Here is an 18,075-nt window from a genome sequence, read left to right as displayed (position 1 = left end):
AATTTGACTACAAAGTAAGTTGTTAACTACAAAAACTTAAAAGAAAATGAGAACTCTGGATAATGTGACAGCAGACAAACGTTTTTTTTTGTTTTTTTTACACAAATTCGGGACATGGGATACAAAACAAGAGTTTTGTACTTTGACATCCAATAAACACCACAGCGAAAGAACACCGTCAAATGGGGACTTGCTGGCAAAGCATCTGAAGCATTTTTTTTGTTCTTCAGTTCAGTGTCTGAATTCCCACGGTGTTCACTTCCTCTAAACTTGAACAGTCTTTGTGTTATGTTCTGGTCCAGCTCCTCTTTGTTCACGTTTATGTTATTTGCTTATAAGTGCAGATGCTGTCACAACAAGTTAAGTGATAAGATTGTTTTCCTACTTCAACACCATCTTACCAATATCCACTTCTGTCAGTGAACCAACACTGATCTCATTAAGATGATCAGCAACACATCCTCTAAAAATATAAATATAAATTCATCTAAACCCTGCCATATTTTGGTCCTTTTTTGTTTTTGTTTTTCCTTTTAATATTTTTATCTGCGTGTGTACAAAGCTCTTTTAGCTGCTCTCGTTCCACTCTGGCATGATGCTGACACTATGTACAGTGTGGTACTGGTGTGGCGATAGTGTACGTGGTATGCCGTGTGTATAGAGGTACTCGTTTCCCTGTAGGCCAGCTGCTGGCGACTGGATCCCAGCCCCAGGACTGCACTGGCGGCCCAGAGTCTGGTGGGTCATGGAGCTCTGGTACATGGCAGCGTGGTGGCCATCGGCCAACTGTGGAGAGGCGTGGCCCCCAACCCCGCCAAGTCTGGACACCAGAGACCCTGAGGTGAAGTGAGCGGAGAAGTGCTGGTAGGGCAGCCGGTCCATTGGCTGCATGGTGGTGACGGAGCAACTCCCATAGGGTGAAACGCTGGCCCACGTGTTGCAGCTAATGTCCTCCAAACTAGGAACTGGCTCAGCACCCTGTGAGGCGCTGGCATACATACAGGCCTGCCTCTGGCTGGATTCACTGCGGTAGGGCCCGCCGGCCAGGCCGAGGCTCTGGGCGTAACCAACGGGACGGTAGTAATGGTCCTCTTCACTGGACGAGCTCTCCAGATAGGCCTTCTTATAGCTGTGCTCACCTGAGTGACTGTCATCCTCCACTGCAGGTAGGAGTTAGAGAACAGTGTTATCTTTAAGTTGTGTAAAGTACAACATGTGCAGTCACTAACATGTGACAAACCTTTTTGGAATGATGCAATATTGTATATATATAAACACACAATGTCTGAGTATTTTTGCTTGAATGGTTACTGTTCCTTTTATGCACACACTTTATAAACCTTGCATGTGCTGGTTTGTTTTTTATTTTGCTACCACAAACTTATTCTTTTTTATAAATACACATTTAGCATCATTTTGTATAAATCTGAGTGAAAGTCTCCATAATCTACCTGAAGAAAAGTCTTAATTTGTTTGTCCTACCTTTCCTCTTGATGCAGTGGTATTCCTGGCCGTGCTCATGTGGCAGAGGGTAGGAGCCCGACTGAGGCAGCAGGTCCTGTGAGGTGCTTGTGACCCCCGTTCTCACACTGGGAGTACTGGGAGCTCAGGGCGCTCGGGGTGGCCAAGCCTTGGACCTCCCCACTGAAGGGGCTCTGGCTAGAGCCCACTCTCTGACGCACTGCACTGCGAGGCACTACTGGATACTCCTTGGTACTATGTGCAGAGAGACACACACACGCACAAATACAGTTGTTAGTTATCTACAGCTGATCCCATAAAGTATTGTATTTATTTCTGTACAGTTCTGTTCTCAAAGACAATCAACAACATTCACCATCAGTGAATCACACCCACTTAGGACACACAGAGGGAGGCTTTCTAGGGGAAACCTTTCCCAATGAAAACACCAGCATGTATTTCACTCCTATTAATCCACAGGATCCATCAATAGATCATTTTTGCTACTTTTAGTTCTTTGATTTCAGGGATCTCCTCAGTTGAAACAGTGACCAGGTTTTGCAATAAGCTCTCCCTTCAACATTGTAACCAGGAGCAGACGTGCATGGTTTACTGTACTCGGCAGGCTTGGACAATGGCGTGCAAGATTGATAGTGTGGTTTGGACTCTCATCCTGCTCTGCACATTCGCATTTCACTCAAAACGCTGTATTAAATTGTGGCACGCTCATACTAAAGTAACTTTTTTTTAAAGTACAGAAATCTCTCCCTGGATTTCTGGGGATTTTTCTTCACATTATAAACCATAATATTGATCTCAAATGCTTAATTACAAAAGGCTTTTATTCTGTGGCTCAGGATTAAAGTTATGGAAGAAGGTAGGATTTTAGCACCTTGCGGAAAACCCAACGGCTTTGTTTGTGATTTGGAAGTTCACCATTTGATTACACATGTTTGTATCGGCTGCCCAAAGGGGAGGTGGACCGTGATTTTCAAAAGCACATATTCTTTGTAAATGTGTTTTCCATGCAGTACAGATGCATGCTCCATCCCTCATCTGGACTGAATAATAGAGAGAGAGAGAGAGAGAGAGAGAGAGAGAGAGAGAGAGAGAGAGAGAGAGAGAGAGAAGAGAGAGAGAGAGCAGAGAGAGAGAGAGAGAGAGAGAGAGAGAGAGAGAGAGAGAGAGAGAGAGAGAGAGAGAGAGAGAGAGAGAGAGAGAGACATACAGAGAGTAGAGAGACAAGAGAGAGAGATGAAGAGAGAGAGAGGAGAGAGAGAGAGAGAGAGAGAGAGATAGAAAGAGAGAGAGAGAGAGAGAAGAGAGAGAGAGAGAGAGAGAGAGAGAGAGAGAGAGAGAGAGAGAGAGAGAGAGAGAAAATGTGGTAGAGCAATGTGGTCGTGTATTGTCTTGGCTGCCGGATGAAGCCATACAACCAGTTCCACGCACACACACACACACACACACACACACACACACACACACACACACACACACACACACGGAACATCGTGGTAGTAGAGCTGTGTGGAAGGGAGATGTTGCAGTCGTGTGTCAGAGGTTCTGCCAAATCAGCCATAAAAGTCTTCAGCATGAAAACTGGCCGACGATCAAGAAGTACACTTACATCACTGAAAATAACACTCATAACTGGCTTGCATTTGGGTGATTGAAGGATTACTCTAAAGTGGGGCTTGTAAAGTGACAGCGTGACCAGGATGTCAGTAATCCCTGCAACATTTATCTACTCATTTGACATCATTCAGTTTATGTCAGTGTTTCCACATATCAGAGCCCAGGATCAATAAAAGGAAACATTATGAATGGCATATATATATATATACTGTATATATATATATATAACTTTTTCTATAGCTACCTTTGCATTCTGGACATTCGGTGTAGCTCCATGTCATCACTTCCACGAAAACCTTTTGCAAACGGGTTGTTCTCAATTTTCAGCTGGGTTATCTAAAACAGCAAAAACACTTTATTAGTAACATATTGTTCGATGAAAGCAATTTCAAGTATGTGGTGTTCAAAAAACGTTGTATGGGCCCAAATCAAAACCAACACACACGGGTCAATGTTTTTAAAGAATATGAGCTATTTAAATTTCAGTATCAGCTTTACTTTCATAATAGACGAGTCTTCTTCAGCCTCATGTGATGACAGTATTACAACATGTTATTGTAGAGCCGAGTTTTGAAGTGTTTTTGGATGCAACTGCTCACAAGTTACCCAAGAGAATGAAATAATAGATTACATTTCGAGAAACCTAAGATGCTTTTAGGGATCCCTAAACAATTCAATAAAAGCAGGTCTCAATAAGACATATTTTCATTGCATAATTTATGATGTTACATTTCACAGTCTCTGGCTGAACAGATAGTTGGCGCATGCTTGACAGATGCAAATAGTGTGATTTATTTTACAACTTTATGTTTTTGGTAAAAATGTCTTTGTAAAAAAAAATGTTTTTTTCTGAGAAACTCCCTGAAATAGAAAGTTAATCCCAAAGATGTTAAACACAATCCAGGGATATCCCTCTCATGAGCATTGGTTTCTGGCAGGTAATTAGTTGGCAGCTTTGTGTGCTTCCAGCTTTCTGACAAGACTGGAGGTTTGTCTGCACGCTGGCTGACACTCTCAGCAATCCTTGTAAAATCTCTCGAGTGACACTCTGCTAGCTTCTTGTTAATACACACAGCTTGGCAGAGCTTTTACATATTGTTTCATATATTTTTTTTAAAGTTAGGAATAACAAAGGTTTAAAGTCCTGTTGCATTTTCTATTTACCTTCTGTGTGCAGTCCAAGAAGAAATACAACAAGACAAATAAGTACTCATTCCACATTTATATCTATATATATATATTTATATCTATATATATATATATATATATATATATATATATATATATATATATATATATATATATATATATATATATATATATATATATATATATATATATATATATATATGTGTGTATATAGTTTATTAGCATTTTTCAGTTCTCAGAGGATGGAAAGAATCAGACCAAAGAATATGAATACTGTTCAAAAATATTTTGGGAGTACACTCAAGACAATCGTGCAAAAATCATTCACAGCTTCAAAGACTGCACAGTTTTACTAGACTGTGTCCAAACTATGCTCATTAAAATAATGGAGGCCTATACAAACATATTTCCAGATGCTTTTGGCTATTTTAGCATAAAGAAGTACTTTTAAGTACTTAAAATAAAAATGTATTAAATATAACTTAAATATAAGCTTTGGAGTTATTGGCTACTAATTTGTGACTTTTTTTTCTTGAAGAAAACATGATGTTTCAGAAACCCCAGTTTGGACATTGTTTTTAATTACAGCAGTGACAGGAAAGACTTGAAACCAGACACTTTGAGCATTTTCATTAGCTGAGAGTCTAACAGGTGAATTGGACACATGCCTGCAGCACATATTGCTTTGGCAGATGTTAGACTGTTTGATTAGACAGTTGTGGTAAACTGCCTGCAAAATCACAAATGCTTGTTTTTCTGCAGGTCTGGAAAGCCCCAATAATTAGCCCGGGGTTACGATCTCAGCCCCCAATAACATGTTTGAAAATAATGAATGGCTTCTACGGCATGTCGGTCATTTGTGCTTCCTGTTCCCAGAAGCGCGGAGACTTGCGATTGGCTGCAGAGACATTATGAGCTTTCGCCCCTCTCTCCCATATTCCCCAAACTAGACCATATAGGCCTATATGGTTAAATGATGTTAAACAGACGCTGTTTACACATATCTGTATTTCCAAGATCCCCCCCCCCCCCCCCCCCAAAGACATTTCTGCAGAGTAAATATTGAGTTGAGTATTTCTGTTTCTTTCCCCCCCAAAGTCTTAACTAATGTGATAAACAACTGTGCGGCTGCCCGACATCAAAACATTTAATTTAACACTAATTAATGTTAATATGCGCTACTCTTTTTTTTAATTCGTTGTAAATTGCGTGAAAAAAAATCTAAAAAAAGGACAGATTTTCTGCTTTTACACACTTTTGTAAGCAATAACAGCGCAACTAATTTTAATGTAGGCTATTATTCATTAACTACTGTTATTGCAACGTCAACTGACTGCAAGAACAGAACATAAACCTCAACGGAAAAAATATACAAGTGAACATTTAAAATTATTATAAATTATATTAAATATATATCATATCATAATAAAATGTAATATAATTTTACAACCTTTTTTAAAATAAACATTTCCGTTTTTGTAGCCTAAACTTTTTTTGTAAACTTTGTTGCTAATCTGTCACCAACACGCAAAGGGTTATTTATAAATACAATATCTAGAATATCTAGAACTCTATAAAATGACTAAAAACAACCATATCACATTTTAACCAACCATTTTAAACTATTCTTAAAGTTGTTCGCAAATAAGAGTAGTTGCATTACGAACTATTATGTATTTAGATCACAAATAACGACCTAAAAGTAGTATTTTTAATTATTATAATTATGTTTTAGTTTCTCTTGTTATTGGGTTTTATAGGGCAGCCTACTGGAGTTTATCTGCAGCTTGTCTCGCTCGACAAAGCGCTGCAGGCCTGGAACTTGGAAAAAGTCTCTTGAGGTCAGACGTCGTCTGGTCGGATATCTGAAGTTTTCTCTCGTCTGTCAGTGACTCAATGTGATATCAGAGATTCTCAGCTGACAGTGACAAGGCTTTACTTTAACTTCACAGAGCAGCGCATTTCAATTTCTCTCCTGCAGTCAGCAGATCCACTTTACCGTCAGAAGCTCCGTAAAAAAAAACCGGGCAAAATTCAATGAAACTCTCGCATGTGTGAAATAATTAAATCATTTTTTATTTTAGTTTGAACGGGAAATTGTACCTTTTAAATAATTCAGAATGTTTTGCAACAATTGTGAATGCGCAACATCTCGTTAGGTTTGTATTTCTGTAACGTTTTCACTTCCATGTTTAAAACATTATTAAAATTAAAACACCTCATAAATTACGCCGTGAATTTAAAGTTGATATTTACTATGTTACAGACAGCTATACATAACACAAATCCAAATTAGCCCATGAAGGACTCACCTTGTGGTTCTGATAGGACGTAACCGCAATGAAGGCTGTCTCGGGGAAGACGTGAGTGCAGAAGGCCGTGTTTTTGGAGCCAAAGCCGTTATTTTCATCTGCCTTCACGATGTGGATCCTCGGCTGATACTTGTGCATCGAATTTAGGATGATCTGGGAAAAAGAAAAACAAGTAGAACTAGTGTTAGATACTTGATTACATGCCATCACAGCAACACCTTTCTAAAAATAAACATGTCGGAAGCGACGGCAATCAATACAGTCTAATATTAGGTTTTCTTGGATTATAACTTGGAGTTTATAATGCAAAATAAAATCTGCCCTTAAATCCTTTTTGTCTGCATACATCAACACTTTTTAATTTTTTTGTTTTGGAGGTTACAGTTATTGTTTGTGTGTTGCCACATTTTCTACATTTCGTCAACTGAGGGTTAACAAGGTGTATCTGACACATTGGACACATTTGAGGTCTATGTCTCAAACGGCTTTAAAGTTAACAGGGTCTATCAGCATCACTCATTTATGCAGATTTTATATATATTTGCTGAGTCTGTGAGATCTACAAAGGTCTATCTCCACATGTTCAAGCATAAATTAGTATCACAAAGGTCTATCTGCTGACGACCAATAGCAGGGCGGGAAATGAATCACGTGATCATTTTAAGCACAGGAATAACTTATTCAAAACATTTTGCTGCCAACTGTTTTATATGTATGTAATCTAGTAGATAGTAGTTAAGATCATTAGTAGTTTAATAAAAAGTCTTAAAAATTCAGATTTATTAGCAAATATAATTTTCACTTTTAAGTTTCCTGCCACGTGGAACTTGTGTAAACATTTTTAGAGATTAAAATGAAGCTAAATTGCATAAAATACAGTTGAGGGTTACATTTTCAATTTTCGGGTGGAGAAATGTCAGATAGACCCTTGGGACCACAAAGGTCTATCTGCAAAAGTAGTTTCGTTTCTACCCATAATACGCACTGAATTGGCCCAAATAGTCTTACTTTCACTACCTAGTGTGTAGCATGTGATATGTCAAAATTGGTTGGAATTGGTTTTATAGTGTCCACGTTATGAACTGTTGAATTTTCAAATGCGTTTTTCTCAAAACTCGTCAAAGTGCAGATAGACCTCGTTAACCCTCAGTTGACGATTTGCTGATGCAAAGTCTATAGGTTCAGAATCTTGCAATACAGTTCCTGAAATGTATCATTATAACATGTACCAAAATGAAATGCAAACATATAAAAAGATATGGGTGAGCATAAGGACAAAGATAAAAGATAATGCCTAATTTGCATAATTTTATAGGCATAGTTTGTGCATGAATTGTGCAGACATTGGAGAAAAGAAAAAAAAAGAAGCTTGGCAGCTACTTAGGTCGAGGCAATACAATTCATTAATCTCAGGGAGGCCCAATAGATCACATTAAGATTACATTAGAAACTGCATAACTATAATTTCTTTGACAAATGACTTGATTGACTAAAAAGGTAAAAGGTAAAAAAATTGCACTTAAAAAAGTAATTAAAGTTTTATTGCTTTCATAAATATTTCAAATAGAATTGAGCCACGTGTGCTCAAATTGAGTTTTTGTAGATGACCTATACGACTCTTTCTTCTCACACTCTTTCTTCCAGCCATAACTTAAAACACAACTTAACTTGTTATGTAACTCCAAACTCAGTTTGTTTTCAGTAATAATCACAACATCACAAGTATACCAGTGTTGTGAGCAGATGAGCAGTCCCAGGAGAGTGATAGGACAACACAAGCATGTCCTCTCGCTTGTTGCCCCTCTTATCTCACTAACCTAGTTTATGCTAAGTGATGACTACTACCCGTGGCTAGCTTGGCGACATTAAGACGCGGTCCACACAACTGAACTTGAGCCTTGAACTTCTCTTTTGATGCCCTCTCATCCGTGGGTCTTAAGTGTAATTGTTTTGACAGACCAGGGAGTCATGGTCATCAGCCTTAAGGAAATCTAATGTTTTTTTATTTTCATCAGATCCACTTACATTTACAAATGGAAAGAAATGGGCTCTTTTTTCCTTCCCCCTCCTCTTAACTCCCCCTCCTTTTTTTTTGCACCCACCTACCCCCTCCTTTCAGTCCCATAGGCCTTCCTCCTATCTGTTATCTTACAGCTTGTTTTTGTACCTGCCTTTCACTGCCAGCATGAGAGGAGACAAGGGATCACCCCGATCTCCAGTACCTGTGGGGGCATCCTATAGTAGTAAACAGACGTAACTCTAAATCCTTTCTCAGAGCCGAGTGAACCATAGAGAACTTACACAGACGATACAATAGTCATGCATTATCAATTTCCAGCTGAACTTGATTTAATTTCATGGTGCAATGGGTTTTTGCAATGGGCAGACACTGGGAATGGGTTGCAACTGCCTGCCAAGCACCTTGTAGATGCAAGATGATTTAATGGAAGTTACTGACCCTGAGCAGACACTATCAGCTGAGTGTATCACTATGGTTAGATAAGCATGCTGTTGAAGAGTGGATGACTTGCAGGTGGAAACTCGGCCATTGCTAATTTTACAATCTACCATAAATAAAACTATTAGCAGTAAAAGGGGTTTTAAGGCCTGCGTACTTCGATCAGAGGTGAGAATAGTTTTACCAAAACTAAGAGAAACTGAGAGAAATTAAATCTCACTGCTGCATTCCATGTTAGCTCTGTTTTCCTTATTTAACTGAGGGATAGTATTGGTTCCTGTGTTGCAAAGTCATTTCATTGTGCAAATTGAAAAAAAAAAACACATGTCCAAACTATCAAGCGGCACTACCATTCTGTTTGGATTTGTAAATGAGTCTTTAACGTTCAACGAAAGAGCTTAGAGAAAAAAAAACATTTGAACACAGCGCAGCGAACAAGTAGGTTAAACAAAACATTTTCCCATGCATGCATTCATTAAGGGCTTACTTGAGGTCTACAGAGATGCGTCCAAGGTTGGACAAACCACAACAACAATCCCATCAATGCTAACATGTCATTCACCACACTGCATGGTTTTAGGAGTTTAAAAAAAGAATGTCTGCCACTGAGACACATTAGAAGTCGCATGGACATATCTAAACACACATTTAACCCTGGAACATAGCATGGTCTACTGACTGTGGGTTCCCAAAGTCCAGTATGTGTGTTAGTAGGGTGGGGGGGAGGTGGACCACCCACTGGGGCCCCAGCACACGAATCGTCTCCCTGGCCCAGCCGGTGCCCTGCCTGGGTCCCTGTATCTCTGTTCCCCCCAGCCTCTGGATGATAGTATTTAATGATAGTGAGGGATCACTTTGGGTCTCGAGCCGCTGCCCTTTGCTTTCAAGTTCCACCACATCAGAGAGTTCCCCCGAGCCTCGGGATCAGCAGGCTTTGTACACCATCATCTATTGCTCATCACACACTGCCATTCAAATATAAACAGTGCAATCCTCACACTCCACCCTCCTGGCCAAAACATGTGTGGGAAGACAGGGAGACGAGTGCAGGAGCAAATTGAGGGGGGGGGGTGAATAACACTGAGAAATATTCCAGGAGTTGAGCGGGAGATCAAAGCAAAAACTGCAGCTTGGTATGAAACTTGAGACAAAAACAAATGATTTTTAGGAGTTCAAATACAGGAAGAAGAAAAAAGTAGCACTGTAGTGCTGAGGTTTAAGAATGTACCCTTTACTAAGAAACTACAATGCAAAGACACATAATTACAAGTAAAAGTACTCCATTTCAAGTTTTACTTTAGTAACAGTACAGAAGTATTAACATCGAATGTAGTTACATGTCAGAATAAAAGTACTTCTTATGTAGAAGGCCACTTCTGATGTACAGTATACACAATACTAATGGATTATTATGATTGAATCATTCAATAAGCAGCACTTTAATATTGCAGATGGAAGGTGAATCTCATTTAATCTAAATGCTGCTGAAGTAACTACTAACTAAACTGTAGCTGACACGTATTGCATAAAAAAGTATATTCCTGAGTATGTAATGTAATGGTGTAAAAGCATAAAGCGGCTCAAAACGTTAACACTCGAGTACAAATAGCTCAAAATTGTATTTAAGAACTGTAGTTGAGTAAATGTAGTTAGTTACTTTCCAAAAACTGCAATAGTGTTTCATTTACACGTATGATACAAAGGTAAATAAAACTGTTTTTCAACATGAAAGGCATTATCGTCAACTACGCAGCAATTGTCATGGAAATAAACTGTTTGAAAAAATGGACCAATATGTAAAAAACTAAAAATGTTTAACTTGTGATGATATTACAAGTTATTACATATGTGATGGAAACATCCTGTTTTACTGTGCAGGGATACGTCCACAAGAAACCCAGTAATATGTCAAGCCGTTCTTTCTGCCTGAACATATCGATACAAATAAAGTTGCATGAAAAACAAACCAACACAACAGACCGTCTTGTTCAAAACTACGATTAGAGAACTGGATCCTGACAGCCTTTTTCTTGCTATTGCAAGTTAGATTTCAGAAAAACAACCTGTTGACATCTTGAATAAAAAACTAAAGCTACACAATTAGCTGTACACAAACACTCAGGCCCCCCGGGGCTCAGCATCCCTCCTTCACAACAGTCCTGATCTAATTATCTGACATTTCTAGAGTAAAGCAGCCGCTTCAGGCCCATCCTACATTAGTCCATTCTACATCAGCGATATCTTCTGGTCTCATGTCTAACTGCTAGTAATTATAAATCATCGAGAAGTTATTTCAACCAGCTGGACCAACAAGCCGATGGAATACGTTTCTGGCCAGCCACCAGAGTTTCATTTATGAATCCCAGGGTGCTGTCTCCCAGCACGAAAGAGGGTGGGCCAGGAACCACTGCAACCAATCAAAAATGTACTTTAACCCAACATTTACAACACTGCTCACATTCCGACTGAGCTCCAGTTTCATTTCACCAACTGGGCTTTGGCAAGGCAACAACCACTATAGGTGCCATGTGGATAGAAAGTGGCTTGTGTGTGTAGAATACATATGCAGCCTCATTTTAGATTCACCATCACACTGACTGCCTCAATATGTGTTCTGAGGGAATGATGGATGGAATAAATTAAACATCACTTTAACATGGGACTGCATGTTTTAGTGTTGCCTCTTAATGACATATTTATGGAAACATAAATGCACCTTTTCCTCTTCCCTGACTACAGCTTTGAACCTTATTCAGTTCAACACCTCTTATCAACATTAACACTTGTAGTTATTTCTAACTTTCAATTTAATTTCTTGTGTTTTCCACATTATGTTACCTACCCACTTAAAACCAGAGAAGATATTGATGTATCTTTTGCCAACCTCATTTTTTTTTTTTTGCCTTTGGGCCTATTAGTCAGAGAGCTAATTTTGTGACTTTTCCGTTCCATCTTATTTGGCCTCAGTTAAATTTTTATGAAAACCTGATGCCAACAGGCCCATTGGTTTATGAAGTAAGGGATGTTTGTGTTTTGGGTAAAACAAGAATCACAGAAGCCTGGGGCCAGATAGTGATGTGTAAAATAATGAGGAGTTAAAGTTATGAAATGGGTACCCTACAGTCCCTAGCTGGTGAGGGAGCCGGTGGGTGGGGGGATGCAATTGCCTCTTCCGTTTTTCCAAAAAAGAAAAGCTAAAAACAAATGCCCCACTGCTCCTCTCTACTTAGGTAAGCAGACTTCCAGGAGGTCTACAACTTAGTTATCATTAGTTATTGCAGTTTTCTCTAAATATCACAGAGACTCAGACTTTACTGTACATTACATTATTTTCATTGTAAGGACCAGTGAAATGCACTGTAAGGAGAACATTACATATTTAATGTATTTAAATAGTTAATTCACTTTGTTGAAGCATCTATTCATGCCTTTCTCTTAAGTCTACGTGGGGCAAAGTAAACTCCCTTCGTTTTGCTTTTTAAAAGGACATCAGGCATTAATTGAATTAATTTAAATTTAAATACATTTTTTCTTGCAGCTAAACCAATATTTGCTTTGTGTACTCATCTTTAATTGTTTTTTTAATTAAGAATTAAGCACAAAAATACAAATAATGGCTCAGTTATCACTGTCAGTCAATAGTTTTTTCTAAGATAAAAAAAAGTAAAAAGTAATATAGATTATACTTACGTAGATTTGTTTAAAAATCAGTTAAATACTTAAAACTATCATTTGCATTACATGTTTTACTTTGTAAGAGCCGCTAGTATAGTTTCAAGGAAATTCCACAAACATAATAAATGGTATCCTTCTGTCCACCTTCTTTCTTTTGGCCATGCATTGCAAAGACAGAAATATTTTAATATAGGAGGTTTGCCAGATAAACATTTGAAAGAGCAAAAAATGAAAACGATAAAGCAAAAACCAAAACTTCACAACATCAGTGAGTTTATATTTAGAGTCTGGTGCTGCCAGGAGAAGTGGACGACTAACTTCAAATCTTTAAGTAAATTTAAGAGACAACATTCAGCCTTTATGGTGCCTAATCATGCAAACCACTGTTTTTACAGGCAAGTAGGAGGCGGGCAGTTGCATCTTTTGATTTTTTTAAAATCATGACTTTTAAACTCAAAGGCGTAAAATGTGTACATAAATGGTCATTCAAATATATGGAAAAAGAGTCTTAACAAAAACACCTAAAAACGCAACAACTAAAAACATCGTTTTTAAAATTGTACAATTTTTAAATGTGAATAATGCTCTAGATAATAATAAGAATTTGTCATTTTTAGGAAACAATACGCTCCTTGTAACATTTTGTCCTTTTTTCAGAATCTGCTCTGTGAGTCTTTACGCCACTGATTTTGTCCAGTTTAACTTGAAGATTTTCATAGAATTACATAACGGAGATTTTAAAATAAACGAGGAAAACAATCATTCAAAGCTCGGATGTGGAAACCAGCACTTGAGTTGTTAAAGGTGACAAAGATTCGTAGAAAGGGAACACTTCAGCCAACAATCCTCCCTGTTTGAGAGCGACTTCGCAGCAGCTACTCCTCTTATAGCATTCACAGACATGAGGTTAAATAGTATTATGATAGGCCTAGGCACCTACGTGTCCGAACGGGTCCAGATGGTTGTTGGTCAGTTTCAGCTTCTGGAAGGAGACGAGCTGCCTCATCCAGTGCGCCCCCGTGGCGGGAGAGTCCGGGTGAACGTAGAGCCTGCCGGGCATGGCGGGCTCTGCCTTCCCGGTCACAGACCTGAAACACAGCAACACAGTTACACCTTGGGCTGACATCCATATGCCAGCTCTGCAGTCGCTAACTGTAAAGTGTTAATTAGACAACATTTCCCCATGTTTCTTAGGCTATTATTATTATCAAAAATCTGAATTAAATACAACCCATTTCAAAGAAATTATCAAATAAATATGACCAAAAACAAAAACGACCTACGTTGCAAACCTACAAGGCTGGTGAAATTTGCTTTGCAAAAAATCATCCAAGATATTTACGCACTTGTCTTAAATGTCGAGGCCACGAGGATGTTTAGCTCACATTTTTTTCATTAAGGCTTCTTTAATTGTAATAGATCAATTTGTAATTACACATATAGGCCTAATACTTCGAGAAGTTGCTTTTGGATGTCAGATTAGAGCTGGTCATTGTTTTCCAACATCATTAGATCAAGAGGAGAATTAGTTCCAGGACATGAGTTGGACAGGTCATTATCGGCAGTATTGGCATGTGATTATCCTCTATAAGTATGCTCTTATTGAAAGGCGCTGACCCAAACAAAGCATTCCTGACGAAGGTTAGCGAGATCGACATGACACTAAACAAATAACCGTGTTTGTGCCCCACTGTGAAAGACAGCCTTGTTGCAGTGCGCACATATAGGCTGGTATAGGAAAAGTCATCAACTTTCATTTAACAGCTTCGGCAGAAACATTTATCTCTGGTGACAACATTTCTTGGCAATCATTAGAAAATACACAGTTCATAATTCTCTGCAAATTAATATGTTCACTTCCAATTTTCATTCATCAGGACGACAATCTAAAATGTCCTGTTGGAATAAACTCTAGTGAGAGAAGCTGCGACCCCCCCCCCCCCCCCCCCCCCCCCAATACAAACAACTCCAACAGTTTTTGTGAAATGCCGTGCACGTAAAAATTAAAGAAACGTTTGTTACAGTCTTTTTTTGTGTTATATTTTACGTACCATTTGTTGTCGGCGAATTTGTATCGATGGTCGTCCGCAGGAACAACATCCATCAGGAGAATATATTTAGTTTTGGGGTTTAATCCCGTGACCTTCACTTTGAAGCTGGGGAACATTCGTCTGTAAAGGACAAGAACACTGTGTATGGTATTTCTTTCACACAGGAAAAAGAAGGAGACATGCAGACACAAGTAGACTTTAGATTTATAGAGTTTCCAACATTTCCAACCCAATTTTAGTCTTTTCCAAACGGGGACAAACTGTGAATAAATAAAGCTCGTTTTTTTTTTTACTTTATTATTCCAATTTGCAAACTAAATGATAATACATACAGTCAGCTCGCGCATGCTGGTTTTGAAGTGTCAAATAAATGCATTGATTTGCTTTGGAGAGGTAACGACTCTGTGCAGAGCAGGGCGTTGGGTGTGAGAGGTACCTGAGCATTATAAAACGTTTTTCACTGAGGGCCAGAATTGTTTTGCAAGATCCGTTTAGTAAATCATTCGGATATTTGGTAGCTGTCATATTGTAGAAGGAAAAAACAACAACGCATAATGTGAGTAAGGCTGAGCAGTCTCACGAGTCGAAGGGAAAGGGCTGCGGACGAAGGGGAGCTGCTGTGCAATATCACTTCACGCCAAAATAACATGAGAGAAATGACCGACGGGAATATAATGGAGACTTTATGCAGCTGTGTGAAAACAACTGCCTTCTGCCCGCACTGGAGAGCACAATGAAATGTAGCTGTGTTAAACTATACATATTCATCATTTATAATAGGCCTACCCACATGTGAGCCAGCGGCCACTTTGACATGAGCAGACGCCAGCAGTCCTCATGCATAAATGCAAGCTCACACGGGGCAAGACGAGCGCTATTTTGACTGGATGCAGTCTTAAGGCAACTGTGGAGCTGACAGAGAGACACATGTACAGTCCCTGTATAACATGTTGCAGCAGCATGCGCTACAAGTGTTGTCACGCAGGAAGTGTCTGCGTACAATCAGACACACACAAAAACTGTGCAAAAGGCAGAACATATGCTCCTAAACATTTGTTTATTTCACTGAATTTAAAGACGTGTTGGGTAAAAACGGAGATAAACTCAGAAGGATTTTACACCAGAGGACAGTTTTGTCAATTTGCTCCCTCAGACTGATTGGTCGATGGTATTGTATTTCCCCAACAGGGCCACCCAGACTAAAATATAGGCTATATGTGCTGGTGCTGTTGCACAGCGCTAAAGCGTCCACCAGATGCTCTTTGTTTTTTCTGTGGCTCCTAACAGTGTATATTTCCAAATCCTGCACGTAAGAAAAATTCCAGCCGGGCCTATCGCCTACATTTAAATTCTAGGCCTAAAATAATAACTGTGTAGGGAACCTCATCAGCAAATAGACATGCAGTCAATAATCCCCCTTGTTCTGAGTGGTGGCTTCCTGTCGTCATAATAATGATACATTTTATTTTAAATATTGTCCTCTTACCTTCCGGCTTTGGTGATGATCATCTCTGTCCCCACCTCGTCAAACTTCACCCAGAGTTCCCTCTCGTGCAGGTAGACTTTTATTCCCTCCATTCCCTTCAAAATAAAGCATTTTAGTGGCCAAAATGTTCACAGGATTGCTGTAATAAGACTATTCTTCATTTTTTACGCAGAGGTGTCAAAAATGGTTATGGGTTGGTCAACTAGCCTGTTGTCAAAAACATCTGCTTTTAGCTGAGGACATTTTAAATGCCAGTAAAAATATATTTTAAATATCAAGAAACATGTAAAAGAAAACTGCATTTTAAACAATAAATAATAGAGCATGTAGCCTTGTGTTAATGTAACCCTTGTGTAACTAAATAGAAATAAAAAATATTTCAATCTGTAGTCTTAAATCTGTTGGGCCTTTAGCATACACATTAAACTACACACACTATACAGTAGTATAATAAAGCCAGAGGTTGTTTCTGACAATTAACATATTTATAAGTATAGTCTCATATTCAGTATTGAATATTCATAAAGTCTAAAAACAAACCAAAGTTGCCTTAAAAACTTTTCTGATGTTTCTCTCCTCAAATACATTTTCTAAAATCAGAGAGAAAACAAACACTTCTGTATAAAACAGACTAAAGATCGGATCTGTATTAGTGTATTTAGTTAAAGTATAATTATTCCAATCAATTAGCAGACATTTCTTTAAATGTCGTGTGTATTTTAACACGCAAAACGACAATATAGTACTTGTATGTATTCTTTACACAGTGAATGTGAGCCCATAAGTGAGCGAAGCAGCATGAGGCAGTGAGAGTGAGGCCTACAGACTGAGTGACACTGACCTGCTGAATGTAAGTTGTGTGTGATGATGGGGATTTGCTTGAGGTCCCGTTCTGTTTCTCTGATTTATTATCGGTCTGTAATTCCCTCGAATCCGAGCCACCAGGAGAGTTTTGATGGGTAAAAGTCTCCTCTTGGTCCGCCATGACCGGACCTCCAGAAACTATTGTCCCAGCTGAAAGACCCAAACAGAGATGTCAGTGTGTGGGACTGGAACGCCTTATTAACATTAGTTAGAGGGGATTGAAATACGTTTATGTACACAGACAGACAGACAGACAGACATAAGCTTTAGTTTGTATCTTTATGTAACTGCAAAGTAACTCATTTTAAGAAGTTCAAGCTGCAGCATTACTAATCAAAATAGACTTAATAGGAAGAAAAAACACACATATTAACATACCAGTTTGATTTTAAACAGAAGATTTTCAGAGTAAAAGCAAAATAATTGAACCCATATTACATAAAATACAAATATATATTTTAGGCAATTAACGTGTAAATATATTATTTGAGTAAGAGGGAAGTGCACATTCATAGTATTCCTAAAATTAAAAGTGGGATGGCTGACTTATTTTGGGAGACGAGGTGCTGCAAATTGAAGTAGCCCTCCCCCCCCCCCCCCCCCCTATTTTTAGGAAACACTATTTCCTATTCATGTTCCCCAAACAAAAGACATGAGCGTTATTGTTGTATCGCGACATGGTGATGTCCACAAAACAATGAAGCCTGCTAAAAACAACAACACTCCTCTCCACCAGACGGTGTCAGTTCTGCAAAGAGCTTTGGTTCCTTCAATGTGGAGTAGCCTACAGCTTATACTACGACGAATTACAACAACAACGAATACACGTAGCCGTATAAGAGCGGGATCAGCTTACCTAAAAACAAAAACCTGTCGTGTGCTAGAGTTGGACACGGCGGTGGCACAACAGGGAAACACCGTCTTCGTCTTTAAAATGTTCAATGCCCGGTCCCAAATCAGATAATCCAGACGTTTTACTCGATT

General features: G+C 38.8%; 1 protein-coding gene across 1 annotated transcript; it reads right to left on the bottom strand.

Moving 5' to 3' along the window:
- Positions 1-567: 567 nt before the first annotated feature.
- On the bottom strand, positions 568-17,212 carry tbx5a (T-box transcription factor 5a). Its single transcript, XM_029444954.1, is given in 9 exon segments — positions 568-1,160; positions 1,483-1,579; positions 1,581-1,716; positions 3,341-3,432; positions 6,558-6,710; positions 13,631-13,778; positions 14,742-14,861; positions 16,228-16,322; positions 17,069-17,212. Coding segments are annotated over 9 exon segments (1,578 nt in total).
- Positions 17,213-18,075: the final 863 nt, after the last annotated feature.

The sequence above is a fragment of the Cottoperca gobio genome, chromosome 12 (genome assembly GCF_900634415.1).
Source record: "Cottoperca gobio chromosome 12, fCotGob3.1, whole genome shotgun sequence".
Classification (NCBI taxonomy): domain Eukaryota; kingdom Metazoa; phylum Chordata; class Actinopteri; order Perciformes; family Bovichtidae; genus Cottoperca; species Cottoperca gobio.
This window is presented reverse-complemented; position numbering and strand designations above follow the sequence as displayed.